Consider the following 23,083-nt stretch of genomic DNA (forward strand, 5'->3'; position numbering starts at 1 on the left):
TATTTGTTTTATAATAAAGAGTTTAAAATGCATTTAAGCAGTTTTAAATTTACTAATCTCAAATAAATTTCATCCGCAGCAAAAAATAAAATTTAGCGAAATGCATAAATAATAAATTAAATCAAAAAATTTTTTTATAGATACAAAACGAGAAACAATACAAAATTATAAAACAACGAAATAAAGTTTGAAAGCCAAGGAAAATAAATGCAAAAGTCCACAGGAAAATAAAAAAAATAGTGAAAACATCAAGCGAATACAGTACATTTAAAAGGATACGGAACCACAAGGATGTTGGCGTTTCTGATACCCTCACCCGAAGACCATAAAGGAATAAAGACAAATACTAAATGCACCGACAGGAATTTAGCAGTCTTAAATGAAACTGTGTTAGAGTTGAGTACTGTTGTACTGAGTGTTGTAAAGGCACTATATACCCTGCCTCCTTGTTTAGCCATATTGAAGAATCATATAAAACTGTAAGTAACCAGTGTAATGTTTCAACCAGTATTTCATAACCAGTCTTAAATATATATATATCTATTATTCAAAACAGTTAATTCAAAAATAAAAATACTTCATACTTCTATAATCAAATTTATCTTAAAATATGTTTTAAAAGCGAACTCTCTATTAATTATATTAATATTAATACAAAGAGAAGAACGAAATAGTGTCGATGGTTAGGTGTACATTGTAACAAGAGCAAACAATCAAATGATATCTATCATTTGACTATGCAGTCAAATGTGTCAGAACAATTTAAAAAATTTTACCATTCATTAATAAACAAAAACCCATAAACAATTATCGATTATCGATTATCGAAGATTGTATAACTATATCCCATGCAATATGTCTTTGATAAATAATATTTACATCGACGAAGCTATGAGTCCCATTCCAGTAGAACAATTTCTCATCCATAGCTTTAAAATATATATTGGTGGATAATACTGATTTCTATTGATAGAAATAATAATAATTTTGCCTTTGCAATATTAAGTCAACGAATGATTCCATAATACAAATTTCCTATTGCGAATATATAACGAAAGCATCTTTCATGGCGCCCACTGAGCAGCTCTGATTTGTTGTACCGTTGCACCGTTGTACCTGCACACCTCAATCGTCTGTTTGTGTGCACTTATATTGTACTTCACATTTTTCTACTTCAATATAACCTCAATTTTCAAAAACGACTTCCCGAGAACAATTATTGAATACAATATGTAAATACATTACGGAAACGGTGAATAAAATCTTTTTTTTTTAATAGTAAAATATATATGTATCGTAAAAATAATAATTATATAAAGAATATATAAAAAATGTGAAAATAAATAATAAAGTTTATTAACTTTAAATATAAATAATGTACCGACTATACTACAAAGATATGATATTCCTGATTTTTCACGCTAACTTAATTTTATGCTGCGCTCACACAAAGTGAATACAAAACTAATATAAAAACTAGCACAAAAAATAGTTCTTATATTTACATGAGTACATATATTTAAATATATATAAATAAAAAAATATATACATACATTTAATAAATATACCATAACCTTAAATCAAGAATCAAAAAAAATGGTCGTACCTTTTTCCAGATGTAAAATTTTTTCTTATATTTTCAAACAAATATGAAACTTATCTGAATCCAAGTTTCAGCAAGATCTATATATAATATTTATTGTAAATATGTCAATATAGATAAGTACTAATTCACACAATATAGTACAATAAAAAAACTTAGCACAAAAACTTCACTTGCGGTAATAGAGCTTAACACGTTAGAGATCAACTACACTCGTAATTGAATAGTTGGAAAATGTCAAAAATTATACTATATAGACGTTGTATAAAAATGACAGGAAATATGTACAAATTTAGAAAATTTTAGAAAATTTTTTGGGAAAACAGGGTTTCATTTACAAAAAAAAGAACTATAAAAACATACTGATTAAAACAATTAAACTGAGAAAAAAACTTTTTTTCTATTTACCTCATCTATTTATTTATCTTAACAGAATTATGAAAAATTACTTCATTGTTATACAGAATTCTGAAATGTGATGCAAATTTTTTAAATCATGCAATAAATAAATATTTTCAAATATTAATTTTTATCAACATATGCCAATGAATCAAACTAATATAATTATAAAAGATTTCGCAATAAAATGTAGAACTATAGGTTTTTTAAAAATTGAGTACTTTTTTAATGATTTTGTGCTAAGTTTTATATAAAATATCTGATTAGTTAATTTAGCAGCTTTCCGGTATGAAAATACCAATAGGGCAAAATTACTAATATTACCATAAGTGTGTTCCCGAACAAAAAACAGTGAAAACTAAAAAACGTTACGAATATTATCCAAGATAAGAATAAATTTTAACACAGGCTTTTTGTAAAATATTTAACGGAATGGATTCACTGAGTTGATGATTTATCAACGCACCAGACAAGATATTTTTTAGATATCCGCAAGAGTACCAGCTAATTCCTATTTTTGTAACGTGTTACTTATAATGGAAATATATTTTAAAATTCAAATTGTTTAAAGGAATAAAATATAAAGATACATTCATAAAAATAAAATTAAAACAACAAGTTTTACCTTAATACTATTTTTCTTCTTCAACTTCCTCGCTTATGTGCAAAACAATACACAATACACAATCAGAATTAAGTTTTAATCAGCTACTTTGGTGATTCAAGTTTGAAACTTCACTGCAGTCGAAAGAAAGAATTATAAAGGACCATTCAGATTTTCGTCATTTTATCAACTCGATATCATCAATAACGAGTTGTCGAGCCATTTCTAAATAAATATCACAATTCATCTATTGATATTCTACGTTTATCTGTACTTTACTTAGTGTTATGTACTCCAGAAACTGATAAGATAGTAGTTTCATGCTTTTTCTAGTCATAACCATAAAGGCTTGTCATGAAGATAGTCAAATCAGATCTACTACTATAGTAGTACTATAGTACTATTTTGATACTTATGGATCAATTTTGTAGGTAACATTTTATGTTATATATATTTGCTTCTAAAAGACATAATATAATAAGATATCAAAGACATCATGTAATATCATATATCTTGCTCTAATTTTCAAGCTCTTAATTTATTGTACATCAAAACCAACAACAATTTCAAAATAAAAAAATACAGAACTGCTTGTTCCATTTCTGCGATATTCCGCCTAGCAACAATGCTTACTTCACATACTTTGTTTTCGTATATATAGGAATAGTTATTTCTATTCCTTCAGTCTACACATATTTACCTGACGTTTGTTAAAATTTTCAGTATTTGTTGTGAGTTTTATCATTTATATATTAAATATATATGGTAAACAAGATGGACATGGAGAATATAATGTGCATGTCAACCAATGTGGACAATAAAGTTGATGATGTCATCACCACAATGAATGGAAACACTGGTAACCACGTTATTGCTCACTTAAATACTTGGGTGCCTCCGTCTAATTCCAATATGCTCGATATCTACAGTTTTTGTAAGGTTATTATAAAAAAATTTACTAAAGACGCGTGTTTGGAACAAATATATGAAGGTACTTGTACTATTTTCTGCCAGTATGATAGTATTGAAAATGTCGTTGTGATAAGAGTTGGTAGCGATGCTGACACCTCAATAACATTGAAGGAATATAAACTCAATTTTGATAACAATATCTGTGGTATTGGACAAAAATCATGTATTCTTAATATAGATTATGAAGATATTGTGTTTTGCTTTTCATCTGAAGATAACTATAAAGACTTCAAATCATATGTTGATCTTGTAAGAGAGGCTCAGCGAGAAGCGGTTTTTGAACAACATATTGAACACACTGAAGATTCTTCCATTCCCATGTATTTTCAATCGAACGGTTCCCTAATGCAACAACAAGACATTATGGAAGACAATGTACGCATAAATACATATAAGTGTGCCATAATTGGAAATAAACAGGATTTCAAAAACAAAATCATATTAAATATTTGCACTGGATCAAGCATTTTATCATTTTTTGCTATTCAAGTTGGTGCTGCTAAAGTTTATTCAATTGAAACAGCAAATATGGCTCGGTATACTCTGCAATTGGCTGTGGCAAACAAAGTAGAAGATAAAATAATAATTTTAACTGGTGAAGTCAATGAAATAGATCTACCTGAAAAAGTTGATGTTATTATTTCTGAGCCAATGGGGTATATGCTGTACAATGATCGTATGTTAGAAACATATCTATATGCTCGAAAATGGTTAAAAGTTGGCGGTAAAATGTTTCCAACTCATGGTGAATTACATGTGGCACCATTTTCAGATCAATCGCTATATTCAGAACTATGTTTTAATGCGAATTTTTGGTATCAACAATCATTTCACGGTGTCAATTTAACTACATTACATAAAGCAGGAATGAAAGAATATTTTAGACAGCCTATTATTGATACATTTGATATTGAGATCTGTTTGGCAGATTCAGTTAAACATCTGTGTGATTTCCTGAAAGATAATGATACTGATCTTCACAATATTAATATTCCATTAGAGTTTAACATACTCCAAACTAACGTATGTCATGGTCTTGCATTTTGGTTTGAGGTCGAATTTTGTGGTTCTTCCCAGAACGTGCGGCTATCAACTTCACCTACTGCACCTATGAGTTACTGGTCGCAGATGCGTTGCTTATTGCCAGTTCCAATTTTTGTTAAACAAGGTCAAATATTAAAAGGTCAAGTTGTACTAGTAGCAAATCGCACACGATACTACAATGTGACCGTCGACTTATATCTTGAAGACACGAATATATCCTCTGGAAATACACTTGACATGAGAAATCCATACTTTAGATATGTTGAAACACCTGTGAAATCGCCACCCGGTACTAATGCTCAACGGAGAACCACAATAATAAATGGAGAACTGGATAATCACATTTGTGATATTACTAGTGATTGCGCAAGTAATGCTACCGGTAATGCCACTAGTGATTCCGCTAGTGATGCTACTGGTAATGTCACTAGCGATGCTACTGGTAATGCCACTTGTGATTCCGCTTCTGATGCTATTGGTAATGCCACTGGTGGAGTTGGACACGTTAAATTTGCTCATGAATGAAATTATTATGTAGACAACTTAAACAATTTTGATAATAAAGGACATTTCTTTAATAAAATGAAAACAATTTTTGTTTATTAATTTTTTGCTAATTGCTTTTTGTTTTTTGATGGGTAATTTAGTAATTTAGTAATTTAGCATTTGGTTAATTATGGTTTATAATTTCAAATTTATTTCGTGTAATGAAAACATTATATTTGAACTTATATTTATGTGGGACAATATCTATGTATGGTCTGACTTTGTATACTGCTTATGATAATAATCTTGAACTGTAACCTGACTCCAATTTTAACTTACGAAAACTTGAAATTTTGTATTTGTAAATATAGTAGCTTAAATGTGTTTTCTTTTATGTCCTGACTTCAAGAAGAGTCCATATTTTACAGGTTTGCGTTTAATTTTTTTGCTAGACGTTGAAACCTCCCAAGCGCCTCTTACACTTTTTCGTATAGAATGTATTGCCGTTTAATATAAGAGACAGCGTTCCAGAGGGAGAATGGAGAAGAGTATTTTGTCATATTGCTAATTATAAGAGGGCAAATTTCAAGCTAAGGGATTCCTTTTCTAATGTATTGAGCGGTGATGTCTGTTAAAGGAATTTTTAATATTTCTCAATACATTCGTGTAAAAATACTTACGAATTACAATAGCTCTAATAATAGTTAAAGCAGCACTGATCCTGGAAATATTCAAGATATTACAGTTTTCGAATGATTTTTTGCAGTATGTGACGCTATATCTTACTATGATATGACTGCCCAAATAATTACAAATACAAAAATCAGTTCACGGTAAAATTAAGACGTAAAACGAATAGAGAAGTATTCAATGAATATATTTTACATATATCAACTTTTTTTTTTTTTTTTATTATATTATTTAGATATAACTTGTTAGAGTTACGTATCGATTTCTAGAAAAACGGTGCGGATAGAGGAAAATTACTTTAAGAAATTGGATTTGTACCACCATAGCTCTTAAACCTATTAAGTTACAGAACTATATTAAGTTTCAAATTAAAGAATATTTATGATATTATAAGTAATATATATGATTTCAGCTATGTAACATTTTCAAAATATTTTGAGTGATGGTTTGTATTGGACAAATTTTTACTTAACATCGTCTATCTCAGTGGATGTAGAAAATGGGAATATTGTCTCACGATTCTAGTTAAGTTTTTTGGACCAAAAAACGTTCCCAATATTGATGGTCTTTATTTAATCAGGAAATATATATAGAATATATATTATATAGAATCTTCAATCTTCATGACATTTATACCAATCTGGTTGCATTGAAATAGTTAACAATGTTAACTACTTCTGCATATCTGCAAACATCGCCCATGATCTGAAACAAAATGCAACTTAAAGCTTCCATTTCAGGTTCGATCAGCGATCTTATTGAGAATCCTGGTATATTCTTGATCGTCATGATATCTAGTTAAGTAGTATTTGATTTATTGTCGGCAGTATCTATTGAAATTATTATTATTAGTAGTATACAAAGTCAGACCATTTATAGATATTGTCCCACATAAATATAAGTTCAAATATAATATTTTCACTACACGAAATAAATTTGAAATTATAAACCATAATAAACCAATTGCTAAATTACTAAATTACTAATTACCCATCAAAAAACAAAAAGCAATTAGCAAAAAATTAATAAACAAAAATTGTTTTCATTTTATTAAAGAAATGTCCTTTATTATCAAAATTGTTTAAGTTGTCTACATAATAATTTCATTCATGAGCAAATTTAACGTGTCCAACTCCACCAGTGGCATTACCAATAGCATTAGTAGCGGAATCACAAGTGAAATTACCAGTAGCATCAGTAGCGGAATCACTAGTGGCATTACTAGTAGCATCACTAGCGGAATCACTAGTGGCATTACCGGTAGCATTACTTGCGCCATCACTAGTAATATCACAAATGTGATTATCCAGTTCTCCATTTATTATTGTGGTTCTCCGTTGAGCATCTGATTCGGACAAGTACTGCGCTGAATTGCTTTGAGCATTAGTACCGGGTGGTGATTTCACAGGTGTTTCAACATATCTAAAGTATGGATTTCTCATGTCAAGTGTATTTCCAGAGGATATATTCGTGTCTTCAAGATATAAGTCGACGGTCACATTGTAGTATCGTGTGCGATTTGCTACTAGTACAACTTGACCTTTTAATATTTGACCTTGTTTAACAAAAATTGGAACTGGCAATAAGCAACGCATCTGCGACCAGTAACTCATAGGTGCAGTAGGTGAAGTTGATAGCCGCACGTTCTGGGAAGAACCACAAAATTCGACCTCAAACCAAAATGCAAGACCATGACATACGTTAGTTTGGAGTATGTTAAACTCTAATGGAATATTAATATTGTGAAGATCAGTATCATTATCTTTCAGGAAATCACACAGATGTTTAACTGAATCTGCCAAACAGATCTCAATATCAAATGTATCAATAATAGGCTGTCTAAAATATTCTTTCATTCCTGCTTTATGTAATGTAGTTAAATTGACACCGTGAAATGATTGTTGATACCAAAAATTCGCATTAAAACATAGTTCTGAATATAGCGATTGATCTGAAAATGGTGCCACATGTAATTCACCATGAGTTGGAAACATTTTACCGCCAACTTTTAACCATTTTCGAGCATATAGATATGTTTCTAACATACGATCATTGTACAGCATATACCCCATTGGCTCAGAAATAATAACATCAACTTTTTCAGGTAGATCTATTTCATTGACTTCACCAGTTAAAATTATTATTTTATCTTCTACTTTGTTTGCCACAGCCAATTGCAGAGTATACCGAGCCATATTTGCTGTTTCAATTGAATAAACTTTAGCAGCACCAACTTGAATAGCAAAAAATGATAAAATGCTTGATCCAGTGCAAATATTTAATATGATTTTGTTTTTGAAATCCTGTTTATTTCCAATTATGGCACACTTATATGTATTTATGCGTACATTGTCTTCCATAATGTCTTGTTGTTGCATTAGGGAACCGTTCGATTGAAAATACATGGGAATGGAAGAATCTTCAGTGTGTTCAATATGTTGTTCAAAAACCGCTTCTCGCTGAGCCTCTCTTACAAGATCAACATATGATTTGAAGTCTTTATAGTTATCTTCAGATGAAAAGCAAAACACAATATCTTCATAATCTATATTAAGAATACATGATTTTTGTCCAATACCACAGATATTGTTATCAAAATTGAGTTTATATTCCTTCAATGTTATTGAGGTGTCAGCATCGCTACCAACTCTTATCACAACGACATTTTCAATACTATCATACTGGCAGAAAATAGTACAAGTACCTTCATATATTTGTTCCAAACACGCGTCTTTAGTAAATTTTTTTATAATAACCTTACAAAAACTGTAGATATCGAGCATATTGGAATTAGACGGAGGCACCCAAGTATTTAAGTGAGCAATAACGTGGTTACCAGTGTTTCCATTCATTGTGGTGATGACATCATCAACTTTATTGTCCACATTGGTTGACATGCACATTATATTCTCCATGTCCATCTTGTTTACCATATATATTTAATATATAAATGATAAAACTCACAACAAATACTGAAAATTTTAACAAACGTCAGGTAAATATGTGTAGACTGAAGGAATAGAAATAACTATTCCTATATATACGAAAACAAAGTATGTGAAGTAAGCATTGTTGCTAGGCGGAATATCGCAGAAATGGAACAAGCAGTTCTGTATTTTTTTATTTTGAAATTGTTGTTGGTTTTGATGTACAATAAATTAAGAGCTTGAAAATTAGAGCAAGATATATGATATTACATGATGTCTTTGATATCTTATTATATTATGTCTTTTAGAAGCAAATATATATAACATAAAATGTTACCTACAAAATTGATCCATAAGTATCAAAATAGTACTATAGTACTACTATAGTAGTAGATCTGATTTGACTATCTTCATGACAAGCCTTTATGGTTATGACTAGAAAAAGCATGAAACTACTATCTTATCAGTTTCTGGAGTACATAACACTAAGTAAAGTACAGATAAACGTAGAATATCAATAGATGAATTGTGATATTTATTTAGAAATGGCTCGACAACTCGTTATTGATGATATCGAGTTGATAAAATGACGAAAATCTGAATGGTCCTTTATAATTCTTTCTTTCGACTGCAGTGAAGTTTCAAACTTGAATCACCAAAGTAGCTGATTAAAACTTAATTCTGATTGTGTATTGTGTATGGTTTTGCATATAAGCTAGGAAGTTGAAGAAGAAAAATAATATTTAGGTAAAACTTTTTGTTTTAATTTTATTTTTATGAATGTATCTTTATATATTATTCCTTTAAACAATTTGAATTTTAAAATATATTTCAATTATAAGAAACGCGTAACAAAAATTGGAATTAGCTGGTGTTCTTGCGGATATCTAAAAAATATCATATCTGGTGCGTTGATAAATCATCAACTCAGTGAATCCATTGCGTTAAAAATTTTACAAAAAGCCTGTGTTAAAATTTATTCGTAACGTTTTTTAATTTTCACTGTTTTTTTTTATGTATGGGAACGTAAGTTCGATAAAATCCAATATAACAAACATCCGTGTGTTTTGTTCGGGAACACACTTAATATTAGTCATTTTGCGCTATTGGTAGAACAATAGGAAAATTTTAGCTAGAACAATAGGAACCATATAATTTTTGTTGGAGTTGCAAATGAAAGGGTTTAATTTCCTTTCATTTATAAGATCTGCATAATGTCAGTCAGTAATCAGTGTGAAATGTTCAAAAATATTTAAAAATCTATTTTTAGTTACACCTAAATTATTTGGCAATATATATTTTCCAATAAACACGTTAGCAGTTCCACCATATGTTCCAGAAATTTGATTTTAAGTTTATGAAATAAAGTTTTACCCACAAATATTTTGCTAGACAAACTTTATTCCACATTTGCACGTTATAAATATGTATTACGCTATTTATAAATACATATGTAGATATATTTTGAGTGTCGATTTTGTTAATGTTTCGAAATTAAAATTTTAATACCCGCAGCAAAATGTATTTTGTAATTCAAATGGCATGGATGAGAACTGCCTTCGGAAGGGCCAACTCAGAACTAAATCAGCAAAAAGTTCTGCGTATTTGCACAGCTTTTGGCTAATTTGTTGCTTTATCCAAATTAATTTGGTACTTTCACTTACAACAGAAATCCCAGCACCCAGTTGCCAGTATTCCCAGTTGCGCACTGCATCCGCAACTGGCTCATTGCATGTGCATTAACACTTTCAACCAGTGAAATTGGTTCGCAGTACTGCACCAACGCACTTAACACCGCTAATGGGTATTTGGAGCACATATGCCTTTAGTTGGCCTTTCAGCGTTAAATAATAGTGAAAGGCGTTTACTTGCCAAAGCGGATTTGTTCAGTTTATTGAGCTGAGTATGCATGCAAATGCTGTGTAATTAAAAGCTGTTAAAATTAAACTTCAAAACTTGAGCACTTTAAGTGCGAGTTACTTACGTTTAGATTTTCTTTTTTTAATTCAATTTTGTTTCAATTTTACAAGTACATATGCATATACATATACATACATACATATATATATATATATATATATATATATATATGTGTATTTAATTTGAAACTAAATGCATTTGGAACAAATGCGTACAGCGTACCAACAACGTTTTCATTTGTAGGTACGAAGTTTAACAAATACTTTTTTGTATAAAATAAAAATTTATAAATAAAATAATATATTGAAATATAATTTAGAAAATAGTTTAAAATAATTAAGTAATTTAATTTAATTTAATTTAATTTTTTTTAACCCATATAAAAGCATAGAGAGTGTAATATCATATTTAAATTCTTAATTATTAATAAAACTTTGTAAAAATGCTTTTATATCAAGTCTTTGGAATCTTTGGAATTGATCAAAATTGTTAGAGCAGATAAACTTCTCTCATACTGTAATAATTATGAATTATTTTTATAGTTTATAAATAATTTATTGAATTAATTTGTGCTGACTGGTTAAGTTGGTTAAGGTGCGCTGACTCTGAGCTTCAAATTTGGCAGGGCACGAGTTCGAATCCTGGTAATTGCAGTCTCAAAATTACGAAAAAATTATTATATACTAATAATTATATACAAGAATTATTTCCAAGACAACATATGATTAATTAAAATAATATAACATGAATTTCTGTTGTTGTAGTTCACTACTGTTCAAAAAACCTATTTTTAAATTAATATATAATTATTAAATTTTGTTATTTAATCTATATATATTAATTATTTTAATTATATAATTCATATAAATTATTATAACGTTTTATTTTAGTTTATAAAATTTTTAAAACTAATTTTATATGCTAATTTTTGTTAAATAAATTATTAAACGTAAATAATTCGAACAACTAATACGAATTTTAAGCAAAAAATTGTAGAACTGATTGACAAGAGGGCTTATAATCTAATCACACGGATGAGTTAATCTTCATTAACTAATGATCTGATCTTGTGTTGCGCCTTTTAGGAGCAAATTACTACAATTCTAATACGTTTTTGAGAAAAATGACATAAAGCAATACAGCCTTTTTTTTATAAATCGCTAATAATATCATTATTACACTTTCCGATTTTAAAGAAAGGCATAAGTACTGGTTAGTACTGTTAACAATAATTATAAGATAATATAATAATATATTAACATTATTAGGTACAGCCTCTAGAGTTTTTTCTTGTTAACTATGTTTGATGGCAAATTGAAAGTGAGCATATCTAAATTTCCTTTTAAATTTAGGCACAATCAAGAAGTACCAAGAAGTAGTAAAAATACAAAATTGGCAATACTAATGTGACAGTCTGCATAACATGCATTTTCGCAAAACCCGAACAAGCGAATATTGCCGTGTCCGAGACACTCTGCATAACATGACCTTTAAACTGATTATAATCAGCAGTCAGCTCTTTAGAACAGAAACCAAAAGCCTAGTACTAATATTCATTTTGTTAGATTAATTGGCATAAAATGCCATATGAAAAGAATTATCTACAATATCCAAATTTTTTGGAACATTTTTTTATGATATACCATATGAAGTTTCATATCACTTTTTTCGCGCAAAATGTATGTTAGTATTAGACTAAAGGTCGTAATAAAAATATTTATAATTTTGCAGGTGTAAAAACAAGGTATAAAAAAATAGTTGAAATGGGAAAATCAACTTTTGGAACATATGTCCGTAAAACGTTTTGAAAATAAACACATAGACAAGAAGACGAATCTAAATCACAGGTTAATAAAGATCAAGTTATCCGTGTGAATAGCTTATAAGACATTTTGTTGATCAGTTCTGTCTTTTTATTGCTTAAATTTCATTATAGATGTAAAGTTAATTAATTAAAGTTATTATAACTATTATAATATTACATTATGTGAGAAGTATATATAGTTAATAATTGAAAAAATAGTACACTGTAGCAGTTATGCTACCAGTTGAGTCTCATTATGACTTGAACTAAGAAAAAATTATTATTTTTATTTATTTGTTATTTAACCTGATTTATACTTTATACTGCAAACAATTCCAATCAAGTTTAATATTCTACAACCACTTCAATGCAAGACATCACACTTTAATTTACTGAGTACTCACTAGTAGACAGAATATTTTATGGACTATAGTTTACATTTCTTATTACACTTTTTTGTACTTAAAGTACAATTTCTTTTTCATACCATATTCTTCGCCAGTGCTGGGAAACGTAGTTGCTTCAGGACATGATACTACTAAAATATTCAGACTAAAAATTTTTAATAAAATTGTAAGCATTGAGTAAATTTTTAAAAGCTGCTATTTATTTTGTATTTTCGCTTAATTTACTTGGAATTTTTTAGTTGTAAACTTCTTTTGCGCTTTCCATATTTCATCGCTTTTGCTTAATGAAAATACCTGCAAATATTTCTGTTCAACAAAATAATAAATTTTTTGCTCATTCTCAGATTACACGTATCTGAGAGGAAAAAAATTATTTGCTTGAAACGAAACATAAACTTCATTATTAAACAGTTTGTTTGGCAATAATACGGATATATATATTGGATGCTCCAGAAAGTTTGCAAAAAACTTCAAAATAGAAAAAAATTTCAAAAAGGGTGAGATAGTCAACTGCTTCTTCCCTAATGTCACTCATTTGTGTGTGTTCCTCTGACTCTCCTGTCGTTTACATAAAAATGCCTGAGGTGAAACGGAAATTGACCATCATAGCCACGAACGAAAATTTCGGTGTCCTAATCTGCCACTTGACTTGAATACTAATTTGTCTTTATTTTAAGACATTTTATTTTATTTTAAGGAATTTTACTTAAATATTTGCACTGAAAGGATAACAATATATTTTCATGAGTTATTTGGGGGAATGTGAATACTTTTGTCTTGAGTCTTTGAAGCCATACTAAAACAGTCTCTTACTCTCTCTGAAGCAAATATATTTTCCTATTTGCTCCTTATTAAAAATATTTTTGCATATATTATATTGTATAATATATATTTAAATCTTTTTTGAGTCTTTTGAAGCTTTAAGCGATTTGATGTTCGAATATGCATGTCTGTGTATTTGAATCGAGGTGCTCGAAAAAATTCGAAGATATTATGGTCCTCAAGTATATATTATATACTATTACTCTTATACATATCGATATAAAGCAATATTATAATGAAATGAAGCTTAAAACATACCACCATACACATTTACTATTAAATACTGCCATAAATGTAGCAAGGAACCGTTTGGGAAAAAATTATTAGGATTTTTCTTTATAAAAAGTTATTAGCAAAAAAAAATAAATCTAGCCAAATCTAGACACACTCGAATAGAGTAAATCAGTTGTTCGAGGACATTAAAAATGTCTTTTATACCAATAAAAAAGTTTTCAGTGAGACATAAATGCTTCTTCGTTATATTCACATTAAAAAACATTATTTTTTATTATATAAAATATAGTTATATACTTCATAATACGAGCATAAATAAATAATGAAAATGCAAATGGGTCAACCACAATATTTCAGTAAACATTAAATACTTGTTGGTATATAAAAAAGATTCTTTCTGTCTTAACCTTTTTCTTTGTCTTTCGTTCTCTGTTTTCCTTCTTCTTTTTCTCTATCTCTTATCTCACTTCTATTCTCTATTTTTCTTTCCTTTTCTCTTCTCTCCTTTTCTCTCTCTCTTCATTCTATCTTTTTCTTCCCTATGTTTCCTTCTCTCTCGCTTTTTGTTTCTTTTTTCTTTTTTTTCTTTCTTTTTCTGTTGAGTTTTTCTATCTCTTCCCAGTTTTTATCTTTTCTCACTCTTGCTTTTCTCTCTCTCTCTCTCTCTCTTTCTCTTTCTCTCTTCTTTCTCTCTCTTTCTTTCTCTTTCTCTCTCTTTCTCTTTCTCTTATTTTCTTTTTTCTTTTTCTTTCTCTCTGTCTTTCTCTTTTTTCTCTCTTTTTCTCATTTTCTCTTCTTTCTTTCTATCTTTCTCATTCTCTCTTTTTCGTTTTTGCTCCTTTTACTCTTTCTTTCTTTCTCACTCTTTCTCTCTCTCTCTCTTTTTCACTTTCTTTTTTTTCTCTCTCTTTTTCTCGGTTTTTTCTTTTTTTTCTATTTATTTTTCTCTCTTGTTCTTTCTCTTTGTCTCTTTCGTTTTCTCTCCTTTTTCTCTTTTTCTTTTTTTTCTTTCTTCCACTTTACTTTCCTTTTTCTCATTCTTTTAATCTCTCTTTCTTTTTCTTTTTCTTTTTCTCTTTCTCTTTTTCTTCTTCTCTTTCTTTTTCTTTCTGTTTCTCTTTCGCTCCTAAATTTATTTTTCTGTTTCTCTTTCTTTTCCTTTCTCTTTTTCTTTTGTTTTCGCTTCTTTTTTCTCTCTCTCTTTCGCTTTCTCATTTCCGCTCTCTTTTTCTTCCTTTTTTCTCTCTTTCGGTCTCTTTTTCTCTCTCCCTCTGTGTGGAACATTTTAATAATTTATATTAATAAATAAAATATAACTTCCCTACAATTGTTTATTAACCAAGGAACAAATACTGAAATAATCCATCGTAGCCAATTCTGTCGGTACATTCAAGATTTTCCCTTAACTTACACCGACTGTTGTTCCTTTAACAGGATTCCGACAGCTAAACAGTGGAATTTTGTGAATAAAATCTGTGATTTAATTGAAATTCAGCTTGAAAATCTCTTCGGATGAAATGTGACCAGCGCACGTAATGAATTTATGTACAAAAACAAATAGCGGGAAAAGTTAAGCGAATCTGTGAAGTCAACACTTAAGGAAGAATGTAACATCCAAACACTCCCTGTATAATCAAATAGCATTAAATATTCTCACATTAAATTCAGTTGAAAGAATGGATGATTTTTTTTACTTTAAAGCATTTAAGCATTTAAGATTTTTGAATAGGAAAGTGTTTAGAGACAAATACGCTTACATGTGTTTTTTTTTCGTCCTTCGTCCTTTACTGACAGCTTTTTGACCATACAAATATACAGAATACTCTGTAAATTACTAGAGATATTTAATATGTAAGATGAATTTAATTAAAATATTGGAAAATTTGAAAATTTGAAAATTTAAATTTTTAATTTGTGCGAATAATTGACGTCAGAGAAATACACAAGCTCTGGGTAAATATTGATATTCAAAACCAATTTGCATCCTCCCTACAGTTGCAAGTGTCTATGCAACTGTAGGGAAATGACTGCTCGGGTGCCTAAAGGAGTCGATTCGCATATCTGCAATTGCAAACTAAGTTAGTTCATTTATGATGCTTATTAGGTTTACACGTTCGTCTGCATGAATGGGCTTAGTAATTTTCAATGCATTCTCGGATTCATAGCTCAGTTGAAGTTTTGCAAATATTCTGAAATATTCTGAAAATAAATATATTTCACAGTATTTGATTGTGTGTGGCTGTGTGCAGTTTTCAATAACATATGTAAATTAAGAAAAATATTATTAAGGAAAAAGATGTGCATTTGTATTTATTGCATATAATTGATTAAATAAAATATTTAAAAAAATTATGTATGAATTATTTATGAATAAATTGAAATTGAACAATTCACCTTATTTTTTTCATAAAAGGTCTTATTGTAGAAGGTCCTTAACTAAAGGAATAATGCTAATATGCTAAATAATATTTATTTAAATGTTGAAGTATAGCAGATGTGATCAGAAAGTAACAAATATTTTTAATTTTTTTAAAAAGTATTTATTTAATTTTTTATTATTCCTACTAATTTAAATTACTCATACTGTACACACTGTACTACACTCACATCATCGTGGTTTCATACTCAAAAGACAGCGTTTTACAAGAGTAGATGAAATGGAAGAGGGCTATATTTTAAAAGGCGTATTCTAGTTTGGGGTTGAACGCGCTTTTAGATATTTTCTGTATCTGAGTGTATTTTTAAGTTTGATAAATTGAAATAATTTTGAATAAATAATCGAGTGAATCGAGTGAATAGAATGATTGTAGTATGACACTGATTTTTTACCACATACTATTGGAAAGGCAGTACATTCAATGATACTCTCAAATCTTCATTTATTTTCTAATATTATTTCTTTTATTAACAAAGTATAATCTATATAATTTTTTCACATTCTCATACTTGATGGACCTATTAGATCAAGCCCAGGCCATGTGTTATTTTAAATATCCCATCAAGCGTAAAAGCATTTCTACCATTTAAATAAATAAACTAATAATTTTGACATAATATTGTCGAATTTTGTTATACAGAATATTTGGACACAAATAGAAACATATTTTATTACTTTGAAAAAGATATTTTTTTGATCTCACCTGAATATTTTTGAGTTTTTATAAATATGTATATTTATAAAATGCTTCTAGAAAAGGAATGATACTGGTATATAACATCGAAAAAATTCAATTAGTTAACTTAATAATGTATAGCTGTAATTTAAGCTTTCGTTCTAATACAACATAAATTTGTTAATGGAGAAAAAGTTAGAAAAACACAAGTCAAGTAAAGCTTTGGTTTAACTATATTATACATAACATATCTCTTCAGTTTACTCAAGACATCAATGAGACTCTTTATATATTTACATAAAAAATATATGTTTAATGATTATGTTATACGATAATATTTAATCGATTTTATTTATAATATTTTTATCGATTTATCTGTTAGTTAGTAGTCGGCTCTCTCACTTCTGCGGAATGTTGTTCCTGAGACTTTGTTTCTGAAATAGGCGACTTAATATTGAATTTTAATTTGTAATGTTTTGGTTTTTGCGAATGTATCACTATTCCTCTTCTTTCGAAGTTATGATCTTCACTAAGTCATCGGCTTATTATTACTTCTTTATTCCAGAAAATTTTGTGTTTTTATTTAAAAAACGTAATAGGCACTTCAGTTCAAAGGACGTTTAAAGGAGCATGATGTAAGATTAATATAAAAATTAAAAAGTTTCCACAAAAATTTTTAGTTATTTTAGACTATTGCAATATCCGATCTCATTAAAACATAAAGACTAAACATGAACTAAACATGAGACCTTGGGGGATGCTACACTAAAGATATTCTTCATATATGTGGCTTTCACACCCTATATCTTTACAAATATTAAAAATGAAACCACTCCTATCCGTTGGGTTCTTTATTTACTCAAACTAAGAAATCATCTGTGAAACTTATTGGACTTTTTCAGAAAACATTCTCTAACTGTGTGTTACGGCTTTATAAGGTTTAAATATAGGAATCTCTAGTGAAAAATCTATAATCTATAGAATTTATAACCTAATGGAAAATGTAAATACATGAACAGAATTTCAAAAGTTTTAATTTTTTTTATAAGTAGTACTTACTTTCCATATATTTTTCCTATGGTTAATGTACTAATTAATTTTCTAATCTAAGAACTGCTTCTGGTATTCTTATAGTTCGGATAGTAGCCTTCATTTCTAGCAGCTGTCAGAGTGACTTTCAGTTAATACTAACCAATTATACATGTGTTGTGTATTAATCCAGATCAATACTTCAGTTTGTTAAGTAAATTGATGCTGTTTTCCGAAATCAAGGTACACACTAAGGTACATGAGTGAGGCATAATGGCCAGAAGTGCTTATTAAAGGCATGCGTTTGTAATAGTGTGTTATCGACTATAATACCATTTACTCACTTTAAGTAGTAAACTAAGGTCAACTTAATAATGTGTGTGAGAGCTCAAGGATATACATCGATAGTCGTTGTGGCTTGTGTCTATTTGCCAATGCAGTAGACAAATTAAGACACCTTAACATAAGCCGGGAACACACAAGATATGTGCGGGAGCACATATCTTGGACATGTGGGATTTTTTGGTCTAAGTTCGTCAAGCACAAAAAAGAGAAATATTTCAAAAAAAAAAAAAAAAACAAAAGAAACGGGCTAATTGCCTTCAATTTATTCAGGAGCTGATTTGAGTTTCGATAATTTAATAAAAAACCTAATCTAATAAGGCATATTGACTTATATTAAATATTATCATTACTCAGGCAAGTGGAAAGAAAAACACCACGTGTAAAAAATATTAAATCACTTAAAAATGTAATGTATAAGTGTAAATATTTATATAGAAATATTTTTGTAATTTATTTTATTAACAAAACATTAATTTTCTGCTAATTTTATATTACAGCGAGTATACTTTCGGAATATGTGGATATGTGCAACTTGAGGCTATAAATCTTTTATCCAAGAAGCGAAGCAAACATCTAATGGAGAGTCAGTTACACGAGATTAACATCTTTCACCATTATACCCATCAATATATCGAAGAACGTTCGAACAAAAAGCTGAAACGTACTTAACCTCCTTTAATTTGATGTCCAACATATCTTTTTGTATCTTTATAGAATATCTTGTTTTAAAAATATTTTTTTAAAAATTGTACAAAATTTTGAGTAGAAACCTTTTATTTCAATATTTTGCAAATATAATTTTATTTAGTCTTCTTACATTAATATCCTTTAATTTTGCCAATAACATTTGTACAAAAAATTTATATTATTTTTACATGTATGGAATGGAATAAATATACATTTATCATCTTAATAGTAAAACTATTAGTTATACATAAACTTTTAAAAATATATTTTATTAGCTAAGCTTAAAGTGACATTTTCTTTTCAGGTGTAGTTTTGCAACATCTAATATTCTTCCATGCTGAGCAGTATTTTTTTTATACTTACTATGCTACCTTCAACTGTTTTAAAAAAAAATTGGGTGTCATGTATCGCTGCCATATATTGGCAACTATGGAGATAATGTTCCGCAACTGATTATGTTATCCTATATACCGTCAATTGAACCATACCACGTGTTACATCATTCCCATATAGTACGGAATCCATTTTGTTCTGGACAAATCTGAACTAATTTTTGGTCAAATATGCTAGTTATGTCAGCCTTTGCGTTGTTCATTGCAAACGCTAAAAAGAATTTTAAATTTTAGTTCTAGTTAGTCTTAAAATTCATTCAATAAAGAAATTCATTAAGTTAAGCTTTGTTTAATCTAATTTAACTCGCGTCTGTCTGGACATACCTTAATGAGAATAACCACATCTCCATCTTTAATATCCAAAACTGTAGGCACTTGTCATAACGATTCTAATTGACATTGAATAATTTTTTTAGTCAATGTACACCTACATTAAAATATAGAGTAAAAGCTGGGAATAAAGCCTATTATGGATTAAAACGACTAATTACATATAATAACATTTCACAGAAAATAAAACTCAAAATGTACAAAACATTGATTCGCTCAGTAGTTAAATATAGCTGCGTGATAGCACTGTTTGAAAGGAAAATACTCAGAAAAATGTTTGGCCCCGCGAAAGAAAACGGGATGTATCGCATAAGATACAACCATTAGCTAGAATTAGCTAGAATCAACAAATTTTTAAAAACCAGCCATTAAGATAGGTTAGACATGTGATATTCGTAAGAATGCCGGATATGAGAGTACCGCTTTAGATTTATGACAACGAAGTAGTAACCAGCAGAAGAAGACGGCGATCAAGAAAGTGATGGAAAGACAGTGTGCAGCAGGATTTAGAAGAAATGAACATAAGAAATTGGAAAACAAAAGTCAATTACAGCTTTGGGTGAGTTGATTAAGGAGCGCTGAATTTGAGTTTCAAATTTGGCAGGGCACGAATTCAATTCATGGTACTTTCAGGCTCAAAAAAAACCAACAAAAAAATAATTTACGAATAATTTCAAGACCACTGATGATAGGTATTTAGCCATACAGCTATGTATGCAGCTATGTGGTCAGCCAAGAATTCTATTAATTAAAATAATAGAAAAAGAATTTTTGTTGTTGTAGTTTATTACATTTCGAAAGAAACCTCTTTAAAAAATTTGTTTCTATATAATTTCTTTTAATGCAACAGCATCTTGCTTTGCTATTTACAAAGGTCATTTACAATACTTGTGTATCATTTAAATATATGGATATATGCCTTCTACCTTAACTACTGTGCATTATTTATTATATATAAAATTTAAAATAATTTATCAGTCTCCACAAGAAATAAATTTAAGTACACAAAGATTATAAAAACTTTTTCATATAACATAATCCTATGATATGCGAGCGATATTTCTCGTATAAATAACTTCATTGTTCATTTTACTTTAACAAATAGTCGTTGTGATAAAGACTAACAAAAAGGATAACAACTGTTGAATTACCTGAATTTAATTAAATTATTAGTCTTGGATTTATAAAACAAAATGAATCTGTGCAAACGTTTCATTAAACTGTAGTATATTGTGAGGAATTTTTAATGAATTTCATCAACACTTTTAATTAAAAGAAAGATTTAGTTGAGAGCTCTTATAAAATAATTCAAAGTATAATACCTTGTCAATGCCGCTTCCCGTACGAAGTATGGAAGCCACTTTGTAGGGAAACGCAAGTAAGCAGATACATTTACTCACATGGAAAATATCAGAAATCCACATGCATTGCAAAGCCAAATGTGAAATGGTAAAAATTTTATTAATAACACTCAATACGGATATGAACATGTCTGCATATGCTCCTCCCGCCCCACAAATTGCATTTGGAGTATGCATGCATGCGTGTATGCCATCGCCAGTGCAGCTACTCATAGAAAAGGATTTACACAAAAATTACGTTCTTCCAAGGACTCATGCTAAACAGGTAGTAGTCAGTCCTTAGTCGAAGGGTAACGACAACGTGTAGTCATGAAAAATATTTCTGAAACTGAAGTAATAAATGAAATTAAAGTGAAAATTTTATCAAAATTGTGAAATTGTAAAATTGTAAAATTGTAAAATTGTGAAGAGAACTCAAATTGTATAATTAAAATTGCAACTTAAATGGCAGTTAAGAGATACTACGTTGAATGTAAGCTGCTTCTGATTGTACTTGGAATTCGTTAAGAACGTTGCACACGTGAAAGTATCTACATTAACAAATACCAAACGAAACGAAACCAAACCAAACCAAACCATACCGAATATCTGAAGTTGAATTAAAATTCGATGTGCTCTGCTGATTATGAATGAGCTTAAATTTGCTTAGGTTTTCAATTAAAAATTGTTTAATAGCAATTGCAGTAGCATCACATTCCGCTACTAATACATATTACTACATATCAAGCGAGATACATTATGGTAGAGCACAGCTTTGTGATCATATACATATATTGTAGAAAATAGCAGAGTGAACCAATGAGCAAGGAAAATTGCATTAAATGTTACTCAAACAAATTACATTATTTAATGCACCTCTTCTCAAGCAAATCAATTTGCTGCAATTATCCTTTAAATTATTAAAATTGATGAGCAAATCTGCTCAAAAGGGTTAATATGCACTGCACTGCACTGCACTGCACTGGAATGAATTGCAATTATATTTGCATTAAAAATAGCAAAATACACCGTTTTGGTAAAAATTAGTCAATAAGATTCTTGACTTCAATATATTGTCTTCATACCCTAAGTTCTCCCTAAGTTCAGAAGTATTTGAAGAAATGTATGAAAAGTATACGGAATTATTGAATAAAAACTCAAAAAAAATTATCAAAATTTATTTTGTCGCTTTTACTGTAGGCTACATAATTCCGTGTAAAAAGTAGACGGAATTGTTTAATAGAAACTCACAAAAAATTATCAAATAATCAAAGTTTATTTTGACGCCTTTATGGTAGGCTATACCTATCGAGTGCAATACAACTATATGAACTATTGACTTCATCATTTATGTATATTTTATACAGTATTAGAGGTATGTTTTTTAACTCAATCATCGGGATTTCTTTTATATCCGCCATCAAGTTGAAATCTCTTCAAGAAAATGAAAAATCGTGAACTCAAAGAAAAGTTGCACGATAGCATTGCAAGTGAGTCCAATGCATTGTTGATCGCAGTTTTTAGTGTAATTAAGGTATATAATAAGTCAGCAAATGTAAGCTAACTCTACTATAGTCTATTAGAATATGAACCTGTCCAAGAAATTAGGATTTACACTGGTCATAGAAAGTCATAGAAAGGTTACCCAAAATATTAGATAGGACTGCTAAAAGTGCTTTTCGGCAATAATCATATATTATTATGAGTAAAATTCGAGAAGTCATAGAAAGGTTACCCAAAATGTTGGATAGGACTGCTAAAAGTGCTTTTCGACTGGCAATTGAGTAAGTAAAGGATATAAAGAAATCTTCATTATGAAGTTGATGTTCTTATGAAATTGTGGATACTGATGAGGTTAAATAAATTAACCTACTGTTTCAGGGGTATTGATTAATGGTAATTTCTGAAGAAGCTTTCCGTCCGGAAGAAAGGAAA

General features: G+C 29.2%; 2 protein-coding genes across 2 annotated transcripts; one reads left to right on the forward strand and one right to left on the reverse strand.

Moving 5' to 3' along the window:
- The first annotated feature begins 3,317 nt into the window (after positions 1-3,317).
- LOC119687414 (probable histone-arginine methyltransferase CARMER) lies at positions 3,318-5,147 on the forward strand. The gene has a single exon (XM_038101714.1). The coding sequence runs from the start codon at positions 3,369-3,371 to the stop codon at positions 5,145-5,147; it is 1,779 nt and encodes a 592-aa protein (XP_037957642.1). The 5' UTR covers positions 3,318-3,368.
- A 1,754-nt stretch (positions 5,148-6,901) lies between these two features.
- On the reverse strand, positions 6,902-8,782 carry LOC119687415 (histone-arginine methyltransferase CARMER-like). The gene has a single exon (XM_038101715.1). The coding sequence runs from the start codon at positions 8,729-8,731 to the stop codon at positions 6,902-6,904; it is 1,830 nt and encodes a 609-aa protein (XP_037957643.1). The 5' UTR covers positions 8,732-8,782.
- Positions 8,783-23,083: the final 14,301 nt, after the last annotated feature.

Source organism: Teleopsis dalmanni, chromosome X, assembly GCF_002237135.1.
Source record: "Teleopsis dalmanni isolate 2A chromosome X, ASM223713v2, whole genome shotgun sequence".
Lineage (NCBI taxonomy): Eukaryota > Metazoa > Arthropoda > Insecta > Diptera > Diopsidae > Teleopsis > Teleopsis dalmanni.